At 54.4% G+C, this 17,371-nt stretch overlaps 1 protein-coding gene and 1 non-coding gene across 5 annotated transcripts; both read left to right on the forward strand.

Moving 5' to 3' along the window:
* Window positions 1-1,546: 1,546 nt before the first annotated feature.
* PRRC2A (proline rich coiled-coil 2A) lies at window positions 1,547-16,556 on the forward strand. 4 transcript variants are annotated; one of them, XM_087817270.1, is made up of 31 exons: window positions 1,547-1,634; window positions 3,390-3,564; window positions 4,068-4,245; window positions 4,599-4,698; window positions 4,789-4,861; window positions 5,185-5,328; window positions 5,471-5,622; window positions 5,810-5,889; window positions 6,027-6,169; window positions 6,463-6,553; window positions 6,670-6,886; window positions 7,287-7,761; window positions 8,165-8,355; window positions 8,603-8,888; window positions 9,582-9,792; window positions 9,994-11,841; window positions 12,167-12,441; window positions 12,637-12,767; window positions 12,988-13,117; window positions 13,204-13,289; window positions 13,488-13,721; window positions 13,898-14,038; window positions 14,158-14,229; window positions 14,319-14,492; window positions 14,679-14,761; window positions 14,947-15,154; window positions 15,244-15,345; window positions 15,477-15,683; window positions 15,796-15,890; window positions 15,994-16,084; window positions 16,211-16,556. In XM_087817270.1, the coding sequence occupies exons 2-31, from the start codon at window positions 3,453-3,455 to the stop codon at window positions 16,349-16,351; spliced, it is 6,471 nt and encodes a 2,156-aa protein (XP_087673396.1). In that variant the 5' UTR covers window positions 1,547-1,634; window positions 3,390-3,452; the 3' UTR covers window positions 16,352-16,556. The 4 variants fall into 4 exon arrangements, with proteins under 4 accessions (XP_087673396.1, XP_016070833.1, XP_016070835.1 ...); XM_016215347.2 differs by lacking the exon at window positions 1,547-1,634 and adding an exon at window positions 1,808-1,990; XM_016215349.2 differs by lacking the exon at window positions 1,547-1,634 and adding an exon at window positions 1,808-1,990 and having other exon boundaries at window positions 15,247-15,345.
* Window positions 3,748-3,878, forward strand: LOC148093001 (small nucleolar RNA SNORA38). Its single transcript, XR_015714603.1, has one exon. It is a non-coding gene; the product is annotated as a small nucleolar RNA SNORA38 (small nucleolar RNA).
* Window positions 16,557-17,371: the final 815 nt, after the last annotated feature.

Below are 17,371 nucleotides of genomic sequence, written 5' to 3' on the forward strand. Positions count from 1 at the left end.
CATGAGACTGATGTCTTTGACACACCCAGTTTGGGTAGAGGGTAGAGGTGAATACTTGACTGGAGTGGGTTTAAGGAAGAATGAGAGGAGAGAAGTTGGAGATGAGTTTGAAGGGCTCTTCCAAGAAAATTTGCTGTTGTAGCTGACCAGGGAGAAGGGACAAGAGAATCATTCGGGAAGTTTGAGAACTGAAGTCATCTCAGCTGTTTTAATGAGCCTCAGGACAGTATTCTTATCTGATTCTTGCTAATTTCTCTACTCTCATTTTCCATACTGGCAGTCCCTTAATTTAGCCACATCAGCTTAGGCACAGGTCCCCAAACCCATGCCTCCACTCATCAGTTCACTGGGCCTGAGATGTGCACCCTCTTCTCAAACCTGGCTAAATCCTATTTCTTCGTATCTCTTAGTAAGAGTCACATTTTTCTAGAAGCATTTCAGAACCTCCCCAGGCACAGTCTGATTTTATTCCCCTACTTCTATAATATTCTGTGCATATCTCCAGCACCTTCAAAACATAGTTGTTGAATGATTTGCTGAGCGGGTAGTAGGTCTGATTGGAGCACTGTATTAAACAGGACAGCAAAAGGATACAAAGGAGGGAAAAGTACCGAATTTTATAGACTGAAATCCATTGTGAAGAGAATGCAAATTACCAACAATATCAGATATACAACTACCTTCTTTAAAATTACACGTCCGTCTTGTCATTAAATGTCCATCTTGTCATTGGTTGCAAATATTTTGATGAATAGGTCATTCCTAGCCTATCTTTGTTCAAATGACTTGCATATATTATGCAAATAGATAGAACTGCTCAAAGATTCCCCAAGCGGCGCCAGGCCTGGAATACACTCCCCCGAACCCTTCGATTGGCTTGTCTACCCACCTCATTTGCATGACGTGATTTAATAAATGAAGGCCCCGCCCCCCTGGTGCTTTCACCTCTCGCGGAAGGACGCGTGAGTTGAGACTACCCCGGTTACGTATGCTCCGCCCTCCGGCAGCTAATCCCTTCCGCCGAGTCCTCCCGCTTCGTCTCCTCGGCTGAAAGCACCAGGAACCCTACATCGTTTCCTTCCACTCTCGGCGTCCCTACGTCTCTCCGCTCCCATCTTTCCACGAACGCACGACGCACGCCCCGCCCCTTTCTCTCCCCCCCCCCCCCCCCGAGCAAATTCGGAGCCCCAACTGCCCGGCCGACGGGCGCCACATTCCCGCCCCATCTACACGTATCAACGGCCGACCCAGGGGCCCGCCTCTTCAGCCAATCGGCGTCCAAGCGCCTGTAAGCCCCTCCTTTTTATGCAAATAACCTATGCCTGCTCCTCACGCCCTTTTTTTTTAAAAATAGGAACAGCCCTGGAAGTAAAGAGGGATAGGGTAGAGAGCGCTCCGCCCTTTATGCAAATAAGAGGCGTGTCTAGACGCGAAGGGAGGCGGGAGTGGGGGGGCGCTCCCGGGGGCGGCGGTTGCCCGGATGGGCCGTTAGTCGGAGCCCTGCCGCGGAGGGAGCGAGGGAGACGGGAGGAGCCGAACCCGGCGCCATCCGCCGCCATCCGCCCCCGCCCCACCGCCATCCCACCCCGGGGAGCCCCTGGGCCCCGGTCCCGGATCCCCGCGCACCCGGCCAGGTGAGTCTGGGCAAGCCGAGTGCTTACGCCCTTTTCCAGCGCGGGAGCGGTGGTGGCGGTAGCAGTGGCGGTGGTGGCGGGCCGGGGCGGGGGGGTGGGGAGGACAAGCTGCCATTAGCCGCCGCCATTTTGTCCTCCTACAGCCGGGGCCTGCCTTGCCCCTCCCCCTCCGATACCACCTCTTTGGGACCAGCACCTCCAGCCCCTCGCTCAGAGTCTGTAACCTGCCCCTACCCACCCACCTTCATGACTTAATGGGGCGGCCCACTCTCCTGGACCGGTAACTCCCGACCCTCCGCTGTGCTGCTGACATCTCGCCCCTCTCCGTGGGCCCCCTTCGCGGCCGCCGCTCTGGGGTGGGCCGCGCCCGACAGTCTTCTGGGAGGGCGAGCCTCCTTCCCACTCAGCGCAAGGGCCCCTTCTTGACGCCCCTTTTTGCGTCGAGTCACTCCCACTCTCGAACCCTGCCTTTTTCCCGCATACTTGCGCTCTGCGTTCCTCCATCTCCCCTCCTCTTTTCATTTTTCCTATTATCGCTCCTCTAGTACCCAGACACCTCTTTTCTTCCTGGTCTCTTGACACTACCCCCTTAACTTTGCTCTGCACCCTTTTTCTACCATTTCTGCTTACGTGTGTTATTTTCCACCTGCTTTCATCTTCATGCTTTTGTTAGTCTTAGTTTCTTCGAGACTCTTCTATCCCCTTTTCCTTCCTACATTTTTTCAGTTGGCCTCTTTAAACACCTACAGAGCAGCCCCCATCATCTCATCTAACTTGCTTAAGGCTCTCCCCAGTTTTAGTTTTCATCCTGATCCTGTCTGGACTTCCCACCACCTCCCTCTTTCCTTTACACCGCCTTCCCTTATAAATGAATGCCTGGTCACTCTCAAAGCGACTGACCATGCAGAGCTTGGCCTGCTTGGGGAACAGGGTATTAGGAGGAGAAACTGCTGTTGGACTTTCTTACGGAGGGTAGGAAAATGAAGTTGGCTTTGGCCTTGGCCTCATGGTTACAGGGTGCTTTTGAAGTGACTCCATAATGCTTTGTTTTTCTCTGGTCTACTTAGGGTGAGCCAGACCCTGCCAGCACTGCACCTGCAGACAAGATTTTTTTCCCCAAGAGCTGGGGTGAGGGCAGGTGTCAAAAATGATGGGGTTTTCTAAATACTTGGGGTTCTGTACTTTGGGAGTGTGTCAAACCCCAATTCCATGAGGAATTCTCTGGCACCAGCCCCCAGTCTGGCTGAGCAAGCTCATAAAATCCTTAAACTCCTGGCAAACCTTCCTGCAAACCTCCCCCAGATGGGAGTGAGGTGCTGGGAATGGAACCTGGGGCACAGTTAGGGTGTCTAATAAGTCAGGATCTAAAGCTCTGTTCCTTGCATGATGGAGCTGTATGCCTCTTTCTGGTTTTCTCTGGGGCTTGGACTGGCCCTGTTTTGTTGTGGGTCTTTGAAATGATTTTGGTGAAGAGATTATTACTGGTGGGGATAATGAAGAGGTTGCTACCCTTTATAGACTGGCACAGAAGGGAGATTGTTTATACTAGGAAGATACTAGATTTTTATTTGGATTTCCTTGGCAGGAGATGTCTGGGTGAGAGGGAACATGGTATTTGGGGACTGGAGAGTTTGAATAGGCTGAAGGAAAAGATACCAGAGGCTCCTAATGAGAGTGGAAGGCATCGTCTAAGTTTCTATTGCAATCTGTAAAGGGAGCAGAAAATGAAACACTTGGTTGGTGTTTGGCCCACAGGCTCCGGCACGTTTTGGGGGAGGTGCCTGTAGGACCCAACGTACTCAATGAGCTTCCAGCGCAATGTCCGATCGCTCGGGGCCGACTGCCAAGGGGAAGGATGGAAAGAAGTATTCCTCGCTCAACCTGTTTGATACGTATAAGGGCAAGTCCTTAGAGATCCAGAAACCCACTGGTGAGGGTCCTGCAAAGACACTCCTAATTTATGGAGGCTGGGCATGAATGGGGCATGCATTTAGAGCTCTGAAGGGAAGTGACTACAGTACAATTTATCAACAAAAGTAGAGGAACACTAGAGACTCCCCAACTTTATCTTGGATTCCATAGAGGACATTGGGCTTTGCGTAAACAACAATTACCCTCCTACAAAGGCGTGTCTGTGGTTCCCTGTCTTTGGACACGTAAGAATTGGAGGCAAAGAAATGTGGACTTGGAGAAGTCTAGAGCCAGCTTGTTCCCTGCAGGCTCAAGATCAACCATCCTACATAGAAAGCCTAGGATATAATGCCTCAGCCTTCCCGATAGGACTTCAGAGATTGCTAAGGGCAAAGGAAGGGATGGTTTGTAAGAGAAGTTTGGTAGTAAGACATGGAGGAGGTCTTAAGTGGTACCTAGAGTAGGATACCATCAGGTCTCCCATGTAAGGCATTCTTCACCCTCTCTCCACCTTTTCTCCAGTTGCCCCTCGCCATGGCCTGCAGAGTCTTGGGAAAGTTGCCATTGCTCGGCGTATGCCACCCCCAGCCAACCTTCCAAGCCTGAAAGCCGAGAACAAAGGCAATGACCCCAACGTCTCACTAGTGCCGAAAGACGGAACAGGATGGGCAAGCAAACAGGACCAGTCCGACCCCAAGAGGTAGAGAGAGACTTGGGGGACCTAGAGTGATAAGTATTTTTACACTGAACTTCAGATTGAATTGGGCTCCGTCTAGCTCAGCCACATAGCCAGAGTCAAAGAGGGAAGCCCCTTTCCTACCTATTCCAGGACTCCTGTTAGATGACGAAGGAATGGTACCTTTAGCTTTCTGTCAGAGTGAAACTGTGAAGAAACGGATGACAGCTTATGCAGGGTGACATGGTTATAGTATTTTGTCCTAATATTTGTAACTAGTAGCAAATAGGCCTGGGTTCAAATCCTACCCTCCTCCAGTTGAAGAGGTAGGGGAGGCATCTTAGGCTCTGGATAACCTTCCCATCCTTCCATCCCAGTTCCGATGCCTCAACCGCTCAGCCGCCGGAATCGCAGCCACTGCCGGCTTCACAGACGCCTGCCTCGAACCAACCGAAACGACCCCCAGCAGCCCCCGAGGTATCTGAAAAACGATGTCATTGAAGGAGTAGAAACAAAGTGGTTTGTAGCTCCCCACCTACACCACCGTGTATTATCTTTGCTTCCTAGAACACGCCTTCAGTTCCAAGCGGGGTAAAGTCCTGGGCACAAACCAGCGTCACCCATGGAGCACATGGAGATGGTAAGTGCGGGCTGTTTGGAGAGCTTGCTCTGGGCACAGTGGTAGGCCAGAGCCCTGCACTGTACCTTCAGTGAAGTGTCCTCGGTCCTCTTTGGCTAAATTTGAGGGTCCTTGTTCAGTTTCATGGGGCACATGAGCAAGTTTACCTCAGTCTTATATGATGGGTAAGGAGGATATCCCAGAACTAACAGTGTTTCTTGGGGAATGAGCACTTAATGCATAGGGGGTGGGTTTGATCTGGTACCTATCAGAACCTTCCCCTTTCGTGGTGCATCCTCAGTAAATGTACTTCTGTCTCCTGCTTTGCTCCCCAACCCAAACAGGTGGAAGGGCATCAAGCCTACTGTCACGATTCTCTCGAGAGGAATTTCCGACCCTGCAGGCGGCTGGCGACCAGGACAAGGCTGCCAAGGAAAGGGAGTCTGCCGAACAGTTGTCTGGGCCCGGACCAAGCCTCCGCCCACAAAGTGAGTGGCTGCCATTTGGGAGGAAGGGTATGGGTGGGGAAGGGCTTACCTTTTGGCTGGAGTGTTACCTTATTCCATCTCAGAGCTAAGTGCTCCTCATCATTTTCAGCTCTGTTCACTCTCTGCCCTTTCCAAAATACAGATTCTACAACTTGGAGGGACGGAGGTGGGCGTGGCCCTGATGAGCTGGAGGGCCTAGACTCCAAACTTCATCACGGCCATGATCCCCGGGGGGGACTGCAGCCTTCCGGCCCACCCCAGTTCCCTCCCTACCGAGGAATGATGCCGCCCTTCGTGAGTTTGGATATCTTGTTTTGGGGTGGTTGCACTGGAAGCTAGAGAGTTAGAAATTAGGACTTAGTCTTTGTAGGGGACAGCTAGAAAGCAGGGGCCTATGACATAGAGTGAGAAAGATAGGTTTAGGGAACTGGCATGCTCTTCGACCATCCCTCTGAGCAGCTGCTGTTGGGCCTTTTTGCAGATGTATCCCCCATATCTCCCATTCCCTCCGCCCTATGGACCCCAGGGGCCTTACCGATACCCTACCCCTGATGGGCCCAGGTGAGTAATGCCAGGTCTGGGTTTGTGATTGGGGATGAGGGGCCCCTGTTGGTGGAGGGACGGTTTTATTGCCAGGAGGCTCTGTCTGGTGTGGTTATACACCATGTTGCCTTTCCCATTTGCTTTTTCATACACAGCCGGTTTCCCCGCGTGGTAGGCCCCCGGGGCTCAGGGCCACCAATGCGCCTTATAGAGCCTATGGGTCGGCCTTCCATTCTTAAAGAGGATAATCTCAAAGAATTTGACCAGTTGGACCAGGAGAATGACGATGGTTGGGCAGGTAAGTGAATATTAAGGAGACGAGCATTTTGGTCTTGTGAGATCTGGTAAGGGGAAAATGGGGGGTTGTGTGGGAGAGAGCAGGCATTGATGCGGAGAGGAGATGTGTGTAGGAGAGCCCAGTCCTGGTAACGAACTGCAAGGACTGAGAACTACAAGATTCCAGTGGATTCAGACTTTAAAGGGGGGGGGCTGGCATTGGTGGTGCATTCCATCGTGTAGTTCTAGACCATCTCCCGTGTCCCTGCAGTTGGAAAGCAGAGTGGTTGGGTTACTGCTCTTTGCCTTCCTCAGGGGCCCACGAGGAGGTGGACTACACTGAAAAGCTCAAGTTCAGTGACGAGGAGGACGGACGAGACTCCGATGAAGAGGGAGCTGAGGGCCAGTGAGTTAGGGCCTCCTGGGGAGGGAAGAGGCGGGGCTCAGTTTCTCTCATGCCAGTACACCCTTAAAAGAGCTGGGTTGCAGCCGATTTTAAAACCACTGTTGGTGTGCTCACAGCAAGGAGCCCCAGGCAGCTGCTGGTGAAGAACGGACCCCTGAAGCCGATGGCAGAAAGGGCAACTGCACGGGCAGCGAACCGCCTCCTCCCAAGACGGCCTGGGCAGAGACCTCTCGGCCTCCAGAGACAGAGTCAGGGCCTCCTGCCCCAAAGCCTCCCCCTCCCCCACCTCACCGGGGCCCCGCTGGCAACTGGGGCCCCCCTGGCGACTACCCAGTGAGTGTCTATAATGAGGGTTTGAGGGGGTCAGTTGTGGCTGATCGTTAGCTGCGTGATTGAAGGAGCAGTAATAGAGGAAGCTGGAAGGCGGGTCGAAAATGGGCTGTAGGAAGTGTAGAGCTTTGGAGAATCTGACAAGATTTGGAGCACCCTTGGTGTTAGGGGAATGTGGGTGAAATTGGGGTCCTAGGGAGTAAGAACAAGGAGGTCTGTGTTTGGACCTTGGAAGGGAAAGGAAACAGATTAGGATGATGAGTTTTTTCCTCCCCAGAGAGGCCATCAACCCAAGGCCTGGTTCTTGCACCCACAGCTAGAGACAGTTGGTCAGTTTACAAAAGAGATCATAAGAAACATAACGACTGACACCTCTGGCCCCGCTGGGTCTGCCCATTGACAGGATCGTGGGGGCCCACCCTGCAAGCCCCCAGCACCTGAAGACGAGGATGAGGCGTGGCGGCAGCGGCGAAAGCAGTCTTCATCTGAGATTTCCCTGGCCGTGGAGCGGGCCCGGCGACGACGGGAAGAGGAAGAGCGCCGCATGCAGGAGGAGCGTCGGGCAGCCTGTGCAGAGAAGCTCAAGCGACTTGATGAGAAGTTTGGGGCACCTGACAAGCGGCTCAAAGCAGAGCCTGCTGCCCCACCTGCTGCTGCTCCTGCCCCAGCACCACCACCTGCTGTCCCCAAAGAACTCCCCACACCTCCAGCTCCTTCACCAGCACCAGCCCCAACACCAGAAAAAGAACTGGAAGAGCCAGCACAGGCTCCTCCTGCCCAGTCCACCCCCACTCCAGGTGTGGCTCCATCTCCCGTCCTGGTGAGTGGTGGTGGCAGTACCAGTAGCACCAGCAGTGGCAGCTTCGAAGCCAGCCCAGGTATGGAGATGGGGATAGGTGCCACCAGGTGGCAGATCTCTTCTCTGCTTGGGTCAAAGCTGTGTGTAGGAAGGTTGAGGGGACATGAAATAGAAGGCAGTTGTTGGGACTGTCTGTGTGAAGGGGAGGTTTTGCTACCTGAATTCCTTAATATAGTGACCTAAAACCACTTTCCATAGCCTCGTGGAGCAAGACTCTGAAGTGTGATTTTGTTGGTTTCATAGGACACTAATTGCACCACACCATTGGCTCTTGAGAGGCCATGAAATATTTCATGTGTTCTAAGTGGGAAGGCCATATTTTTAGAGAGGGAGCTAGAGGGGAGAGCTGAAATTGTGTGAGTGTTCATGGAGTGTCTATGGTGGGATAGTCCACTCTGATTGTTGTCTTTTCATCAATGCAGTGGAACCTCAACTGCCCTCAAAAGAGTGTCCTGAACCACCAGAAGAGGTTCCTTACCCTGCCACACCCCCAGCCCCAAAGGTGGAACCTAAGGGTGATGGGGTTGGTCCCACCCGGCAGCCCCCCAGCCAGGGCTTGGGCTACCCCAAATATCAGAAGTCATTACCTCCTCGCTTCCAGCGGCAGCAGCAGGTGAGATCAAGTTACTTCCTCTCTTAAGGGATTCCTCTCTTAAGAACTTTGATCCCCGCTGGATGATGATTTGCTGCTTTGCCTAGCTCCAATGTTTACAGTACTCCATTGGTTCCCTTCTGGGACCCTCTACCAGTTCTGTGTCCATGTGGTCCAGATATATGTCACATTTGTGTGTTGACTTGTTTTTATGTCAGTTCCTTTTGTCTGGAGGTGGCAGCCTTGATGCCTCTCTTGTCCTTCCCAGGAGCAGCTCTTGAAGCAGCAGCAGCAGTGGCAGCAGCATCAACAGGGCTCCACCCCACCTACCCCAGTACCCCCATCACCACCACAGCCTGTAACCATGGGGGCTGTTCCAGCTCCACAAGCTCCGCCTCCCAAGGCCCTGTACCCTGGTGCTCTGGGCCGGCCCCCACCCATGCCCCCAATGAACTTTGATCCCCGCTGGATGATGATTCCTCCTTATGTGGATCCCCGGCTCCTCCAGGGCCGACCCCCTCTGGACTTCTACCCTCCTGGTGTGCATCCCTCTGGTAAGAGGCCTTCAGTCCTAGGATGAGGGTACCTGCATCTTGCTGTGGGATAAAGGGCCACCAGTGAAGGGGGCGGGGCATGGGCCTAGCACTGCTGTGGAAGCTCTTTGTGACAAGGATGGGCTTAGGAAAGAAAGAAACCGTGGTGGTCTTGTTTTTTGTTTGTGTTTTTTTTTTTTTTTATGTAGAGCATTACATTATTTTTAAAAATCAGGTTTGTGTCCTTTTTTCTTTCTTTGGTTTTTTTTTTTTTTTTCCATTATTAAATGTATGGGGTGACAATCGTCAGTATGTACATAGAGGTTTCAGGTATGGGTTTCTATGTTGCAAGGTATGTATATTGCTCTGTGTGCCCACCACCCAAAGTCATATCTTCTCCCGTCACCATATATTAAGACCCCCTTCACCCCCCACCCCCTTCCCTCTGGCAACCACCACACTGCTGTTCGTGTCCATGAGTTTCAGTTTATATCCAATGGTCTTTTTTTGGCCAGGATTTACTTGGGGGGATTGATTGATTTACAGTGAAGCTGAGTGGGTGACCCTGTTTCAGGAGAGCTGGCCAGGCCCAGACTTACTGGGAGTAAGAGGTACAGGAGCTGGCTTTGACTTGACTGACGGGAGGATTAGACTGGGGAGATCCTTTTGGAGCCAGAGAGCCTGTCACATGAGAATGGGTTATCGTTTCCTCAGGCCTAGTTCCCCGGGAGCGCTCAGACAGTGGAGGCTCAAGCTCAGAGCCATTCGAGCGCCATGCAGGACCCCTCTTACGGGATCGGGGCACCCCACCAGTGGATCCAAAGTTGGCCTGGGTAGGAGATGTCTTCACCACCACATCCACCGACCCTCGCCCGCTTGCTTCACCATTGCGACAGGCTGCCGATGAGGACGACAAGGGGATGAGGTGAGTGAGAGAGAAATAGGTGAGTTTCTAGTGACAGGATCTAGGCTAGGAGAACAGGTGCCGTGGGTTATTGGTGAAGTGGTAGGGATAAACGTGAAAGGAGTGTCTGGGTTGTAATAAAATGCTCTTGTTTCCTCACCTAGTTTCAGTTTTACTCATCCTAAGATGTTCATTTCCATTCTTTTCTATCTTCCTCTTCAGGAGCGAGACACCTCCAGTACCTCCCCCACCACCCTATCTGGCCAGTTATCCTGGCTTTCCTGAGAATGGAGCCCCTGGGCCCCCCATCCCTCGCTTCCCTCTGGAGGAGCCAACTGCCCCAGGACCCCGTCCACTCCCCTGGCCCCCAGGCAGTGACGAGGCTGCCAAGATACAAGCTTCACCACCCAAGAAGGAGGCCCCCAAGGAGGAAATTCCACAGCTAACAGGGCCAGAAGCCAACCGAAAGCCTACCCGTGGAGTTGGAGGCCAAGGCCCCCCACCAGCCCGCAGAGAGAGCCGCACTGAGACCCGCTGGGGCCCTCGCCCAGGCAGCAGTCGGCGTGGAGTCCCTCCAGAGGAGCCAGGGGCCCCTCCCCGCCGGGCTGGGCCTATAAAGAAACCCCCACCACCGACAAAAGTCGAAGAACTGCCTCCCAAGCCCCTGGAACAGGGGGATGAAACCCTCAAGGTCACAAAGCCAGACCCACTCAAGACAGCAAAGGGGAAGGTGGGGGGCCCCAAGGAGACTCTACCCAGTGGGAACCTTTCCCCCGCTCCGAGGCTTCGGAGGGACTATTCCTATGAAAGAGTGGGTCCTACTTGCCGGGGTCGGGGCAGAGGCGAGTATTTTGCCAGAGGGAGAGGTTTCCGGGGGACTTATGGAGGAAGAGGGCGGGGAGCCCGAAGCCGAGAGTTCCGCAGTTACCGAGAGTTTCGTGGAGATGATGGGCGTACCGGTGGGGCAGGGGGACCCAATCACCCCCCTACTCCCCGAGGTCGCACTGCCAGCGAGACAAGAAGTGAGGGTTCTGAGTACGAAGAAATCCCCAAGCGACGCCGGCAACGGGGCTCAGAAACGGGCAGCGAGACCCATGAGAGTGATCTGGCCCCCTCAGACAAGGAGGCCCCCCCACCCAAGGAAGGTGTACTCACCCAGGTCCCTCTTGCTCCCCCACCATCAGGAGCTCCTCCTTCACCAGCCCCAGCCCGTTTTTCTGCCCGAGGTGGGCGAGTCTTCACACCTAGAGGCGTGCCATCACGCAGGGGCCGAGGGGGAGGGCGGCCCCCTCCATCCATTTGCCCAGGCTGGAACCCTCCAGCCAAGTCTCTGGCCCCCAAGAAGCCTCCAGCTGGTCCTTTGCCAAGTAAGGAGCCTTTGAAAGAGAAGCTGATCCCAGGGCCTCTGTCCCCGATGGCCCGCGGAGGCAGCAGCACAGGCAGCAACCTGGGTATGGGTGTGGAAGATGGGGAGCGGCCCCGAAGGAGGCGACATGGGAGGGCTCAGCAGCAGGACAAACCACCTCGTTTTCGAAGGCTGAAACAGGAGCGGGAGAGTGCTGCTAGAGGGGCCGAGGGCAAGCTCTCTTCTCCAGCCCTTCCAGCCTCCACCCCGGGACCGGAGGAGACCCTCACAGCAGCAGCCGTGCCTCCCCCTCCTCGCCGAGCAGCTGCCAAGTCTCCTGATCTGTCAAACCAGAACTCAGACCAGGCCAACGAGGAGTGGGAGACTGCGTCAGAGAGCAGCGACTTTGCCAGTGAGCGCAGAGGGGACAAGGAGGCTCCCCCACCAGCACTGCTGACACCCAAAATTGTGGGAACTCCTGGGGGTGGGGGCAGTGGAGCTGGACCAGGCATTTCAACCATGTCCCGTGGAGACCTGAGCCAGAGAGCCAAGGATCTGAGCAAGCGGAGCTTCTCAAGTCAGCGACCAGGCATGGAGAGGCAGAACCGGCGCCCAGGCCCCAGCAGCAAGGCTGGCGGTGGTGGAGGCGGTGGAGGGGGTCCTGGAGGGAGGACCGGCCCAGGGCGAGGGGACAAGAGGAGCTGGCCCTCTCCCAAGAACCGAAGGTAGGTAGGGACAGGCTAAATTTGTTTTTAAGCTTAAGTTGGGGGAGGGGAGAAGACCTGAGGGGAAGGTGAGGTTGGGTGCAGTGGAGTTTGGAGACCTGAGGACTGTTGGACAGGCATTAGGATATCCATGTCTGCCAAAGGCACTGGGAAGCAGTCGGGGCACACCGACCTAGGCCCCATTCTTGTCCTCTCTATGCCTGTGCACAGAGTTCCTTAGAGATGCTTGCAAACACGTCTGCACAGGGAAGTGCAGAGGTTGAAAGATTTTTGTAGGGAAAGGGTAATGATTTGGGGAATACTGGAGCTGATCTGTTTTCTTTAGCCGTCCTCCAGAGGAGCGTCCTGCAGGGCTTCCTCTGCCTCCCCCACCCCCTAGCAGTTCTGCTGTCTTCCGCCTGGACCAAGTGATCCACAGCAACCCTGCTGGCATCCAACAGGCTCTGGCCCAGCTCAGCAGCCGCCAGGGGAGTGCAGCTGCACCAGGGGGACACCCAAGGCCCAAGCCTGGGCCTCCCCAAACCCCTCAAGGCCCCTCCCCTCGGCCCCCAACCCGCTATGACCCTCAGAGGGCCAACAGCGGCATTGGCATCAGTTCAGGTAAGCCGGAGGGGCTAAGGGTGAGACTGTACATCTCCAGAGGTCAGGTGTTGAAGGGGAAGAGTCTGGCTAGGGGATCGGGTGCTAGTGTGTGCACTGAGCAGGGATAGGAGGATTGGGATCTGGGGTAAGGAGGAAACGCTAGGGTCAGTGATAGAGCAAGGCTGGTGCTGACGGATTTCCCCTTTTCCCCAGACCTCCACTTCGAGGAGCCAGGGCCGATGGTGAGGGGGGTGGGCGGGACTCCCCAGGATTCTGCCGGGGTTAATCCCTTCCCCCTCAAACGGCGGGAGCGGCCTCCCAGAAAACCGGAGCTGCTGCAGGAGGTGAGGGATGGGCTTGAGATGGTGCTTCACTGCTCGCTCCAAGGGCTCTTATGTTTTCTCTATTCTTTCCTGTTGCTGTTTTCGCCCCAAAATTCTCAGTGTTGGTCACTGCATGCCTTCTACGTGTCCCTCGCTACCCCACCCCTCACTCTGCCCCAGTTCCTTACATTCCCTAGTCTCAGCTCATTTGTGTTTTGCCTCCGGCCTTTCTCACCTTTAGGAAGCTTTGCCGCCTTCTCATAGCTCTGGGTTCCTGGGCCCTAAACCCGAGGGCCCAGGCCCTCAGGGAGAGTCCAGAGATGTAGGAACAGAGGCCCTAAGCCCTCACATCTGGAATCGTTTCCATACTGGTGAGTAAAGCTAAGCAGAAGGAAGGACTGTTAGAGCCAGACGGGACTCATGAGTGTCCTCACAGCTTCTGTCGGTGCTTTTCCAGCCACTAGTCGAAAGAGCTACGGGCCTGGTCCCATGGAGCCCTGGATGGAACCCCTGAGTCCTTTTGAGGACGTAGCTGGCACAGAGGTGAGTGAGGATGGGAGGAAGTATCTGAGGTGGGATTTTATGGTGCGCTGGCCATGCTTCCCCACCTGTTCCGGGTTGGGTCTGGGGTTGCTCTCTCACGTAGTTGTCTCCTTTCTTCAGTTTGTCTGTTTGTGTACACAGTCAGGTATTGGGGTGCTTTCTACCCTACTTAACTAACTCCTTCTCCGCTCCTCTCAGATGAGTCAGTCTGACAGTGGGGTGGACCTGAGTGGGGATTCTCAGGTATCATCAGGTCCCTGCAGCCAGCGAAGTTCCCCTGATGGAGGACTCAAGGGGGCAGCAGAGGGCCCCCCCAAGCGGCCTGGAGGCCCCTCACCCCTGAATGCTGTTCCTGGTGAGGGTCCACCTGGCTCTGAACCCTCTGAACCTCCTAGGAGACGGCCACTTGCCCCCCCTGATGGGGACAGAAAGGTAAAAGGCCAAGAAAGGGTAAGAGGAGTGTTTCTGGGACTCCAGCTGTAGCCCTACCTTCGTCCTGTCCCGTTCCCCCGTCCCCCCCCCCCCCCATTCTGTGTGTGCTGGGGATTTTCTTATTTGGGCTTCTGTTTCCTTCCCCCATCCACACGTCACTATATACCCCAACCCAGGAGCTGCCCCGGGAGCAGCCTCTGCCCCCTGGTCCCATTGGCACAGAACGATTGCAACGTACAGACCGAGGCCCAGAGCCTGGCTCCCTGCGGCCATCCCATCGACCTGGGCCCCCAGTCCAGTTTGGCACCAGTGACAAGGTCTGCATGGGCTAGATCTGGGTTTCTTGGGTTGGGTGGAGAGAAGGGAAGGACTGGAGGTGGGACATGGAGGACACATCTAAATCTTGGGACATTCTTCCCTTGCTTCATGATCACAGGACTCAGACTTGCGCCTAGTGGTAGGAGACGGTTTAAAAGCAGAGAAGGAGCTACCGGCATCAGTCACTGAGGTAGGTGGGGGAGGGAGAGTTGGGTGGAAAGGTCTCAGGTTTCTGGAGATGGTTCAGAGAGCCCTCTTGACAAGTTGTCTTCTTTGCAGGCCATTCCCATATCCCGAGACTGGGAGCTGCTCCCTAGTGCTTCTGCCTCCACTGAGCCGCCACCACAGTCCAAGAACCTGGGTTCCGGGTACTGTGGCCCAGAGCCCAGCTCCTCAGGCCAGCGCTTGTACCCTGAAATCTTCTATGGCAGCCCTGGGCCTCCCAGTTCTCAGGTAGGACCTACTTCCTATCCCATGACCCCTTTCTGCTGCTGTCCCTTACAATAAAGCCTCTAGTTTGTATAGGTGTGAACATCTTTTGTCATCTCATTTTTTTCCTTCTTTTTACTGTAGCTGGTGGGTGGGTGAGCTTTTCTTGACCAGAGAAACTGGAGTTAGTCCAGCTTTGCTCTTCTGTAGGTCTCAGGGGGAGCCATAGATGCTCAGTTACATGCCAACAATGGAGGCTTCCGCTCTGGGACACCCTCAGTGCACCCTTACAGGTAAGACTAGATGCCTGTGTGTGTCAGAAGGAAATGGAGCCATGTTTCAGGGGAGAGGGAAGGGGAAGACGTTTTCTAGGTACCAAGTGCTAGTGGACTAAAGGAGTAGGTTGTGCTCAGACTAAAGGAATAGATGACTCTGGCTCCCTGACACCTTTCCCTGCCTTGCCCCAATGTCTTTCCAGGTCACAGCCCCTGTACCTCCCCCCGGGCCCGGCACCCCCTTCAGCACTGCTCTCTGGCATAGCTGTCAAGGGCCAGTTTCTGGATTTCTCTGCACTGCAAGCAACAGAGCTGGGGAAGTTGCCAGCTGGAGTTCTCTACCCTCCACCTTCCTTCCTCTACTCTCCAGCCTTCTGCCCCAGCCCTCTGCCCGACCCACCTTTGCTTCAGGTAATAGGTGGGCAGGTGCTGCGCTTAGGGAGCTGGTGATGGAGGAGAATGCTTTTGGGGGAGTTGACATACTTCTCCCCATTGCCCAGCAGGTGCGCCAGGATCTTCCATCCCCCTCAGACTTTTATTCGACTCCTCTGCAACCTGGTGGCCAGAGTGGCTACCTCCCCTCAGGGGCCCCTGCCCAGCAGGTACTTTTATCTGTCCTCTTCCCCTTCTGTCTCTTTCTCTGTCCAATCTCTGGCTTTTTTAATTTTACTCTATCTTGAGTTTTCTGACATTTCTTTCTGCCCCCAACACAGACCCGTATTTTTTGTTACAGATGCTTCTACCCATGGTGGACTCACAGCTGCCTATGGTGAACTTTGGCTCCCTGCCACCAGCGCCACCTCCTGCCCCACCCCCCCTTTCTCTGTTGCCTGTGGGTCCTGCTCTGCAGCCTCCCAGTTTGGCTGTGCGGCCCCCACCTGCTCCTCGGGTCCTGCCTTCACCTGCCAGGCCCTTCCCCCCTAGCTTGGGGCGAGCAGAGGTAAGGTACAGGAACTGTAGTGCTAGGCAACTCCAAGAGTTAGGGGTAGGGGTTCATTATCTCAAGATGAACGGGTTGAGAGACAGGAGGCTCATGAATTTTCTTCCTTCAGCTTCACCCAGTAGAGCTAAAGCCGTTCCAGGATTATCGAAAACTGAGCAGCAACCTTGGGGGACCCGGTTCATCACGTACTCCCCCAGCTGGAAGGCAAGAGAAGGGACTGGGGATACAGATTGCCCAGCCCCAAGGCCTTACTTTGGGGGGGCAGGGCCAGGTCTTCAGCTCTCCTTAAACACTCTTCCTCCTCTAGGTCTTTCTCTGGCCTCAGTTCCCGTCTCAAAGCCCCACCCTCCACCTATAGCGGTGTCTTCCGCACCCAGCACATCGACCTTCACCAGCAGGTGAGGGAGAAACCCCCAGGTCCCAAAGTCCAAATTCTCGAGTTACCCCCAAATCTGCCCTTCTATTCCTGACTTCCCAGTATGAATGGAGCCCTACTTCCTCTTCCACATGTACCTGACCTCCAGGCCTCCCCACCTGACACCCTACGCTGGATGCCGAAGCCTTGGGAGCGGACAGGGCCACCTTCACGAGAAGGGTCTTCCCGACGGGCAGAAGAGCCTGGGTCCCGAGGGGACAAAGAGCCTAGGTTGCCTCCACCCCGCTGAGGGAGTTCCCCTTGCCCCTATCCCCCCCCTCCCCAGGCCTTGTATATAGATTATAAATATATAAGGGGGAAAGGGGTGGGTGGGAGGGGTTGTGGGGCTTGGGCCTCGCTTACCCTCCTCCCTGCTCCCCTGGTCCCCCATCCCTGGGGCCATTTGTTAAAAAAATAATAATAATAAAAGAATTTAAAAAATATTTCCAAAATGATTTCAGGGGTAGGTTGGTTGCTTGCAATCTCTTCTGTCATGCATAATACAGTGCCAAGTAATCCGTTGAGTGGGTTCAGTCGGAAACTAATTGCTACTTATCCCCAGTGATCTTTTCCTAACTTCTTCACAACTTAACCATTTTATTGTATCTTTCAAGTTTTGTGCGCCAGGAATTAGAGCTGGGCTCTGCTAGGCAAATCTTTTTGTGCCAGCCAGTTAAGTCAATTGGTTAGTCTGCAGCTGACAGCTGGGCTGGTCCCATAGAGCTTCCCTCATGTGTCTGGGGCCTTGGTGGGGCATTTGGACTTGTCAACCAGTGGCCATGTGACTCCTCCAGCAAGATGTTCTAGGAGTCATCAGAGCTCTTTTGCCCATGAGACAGTATTGCAGATCCTAGTGGAACCTTCAAAGCTTATGGCCTGGACTTTGAGTGTGTCGGCCACTTTATGTTGACCCAGAGGCAAGCTAAAGTGGGGCAGGGGACAGCAACTGCATCTCAAAAGGAGGAATGAAGAACTTGTAGCCACGTGTCACTTTGGTCCCATCTACAAACTGTGCCTCTATAGCTGTCATGGACTTGACATTCAACCATGTGAACAGTGGGCTCCCTGAACTGGGTAAACAAGTTCTAGTATTGGTCAATCTTGGTTGAGCTATATGGCTGCTGCTGCTTGGGAATTACGTGTTTTTTTACTGGACAGTTTGAGAGTCCTCTCCTGGCATGCACCTGGAACTTGGGTATTACATGCAAAATGCTTCTGCATGCAAAATTAATTGAAAACGCAACTGTCCAAAATGCACATTGTAGTGTGC

The sequence above is a fragment of the Miniopterus natalensis genome, chromosome 5, assembly GCF_054644295.1.
Source record: "Miniopterus natalensis isolate mMinNat1 chromosome 5, mMinNat1.hap1, whole genome shotgun sequence".
Classification (NCBI taxonomy): domain Eukaryota; kingdom Metazoa; phylum Chordata; class Mammalia; order Chiroptera; family Miniopteridae; genus Miniopterus; species Miniopterus natalensis.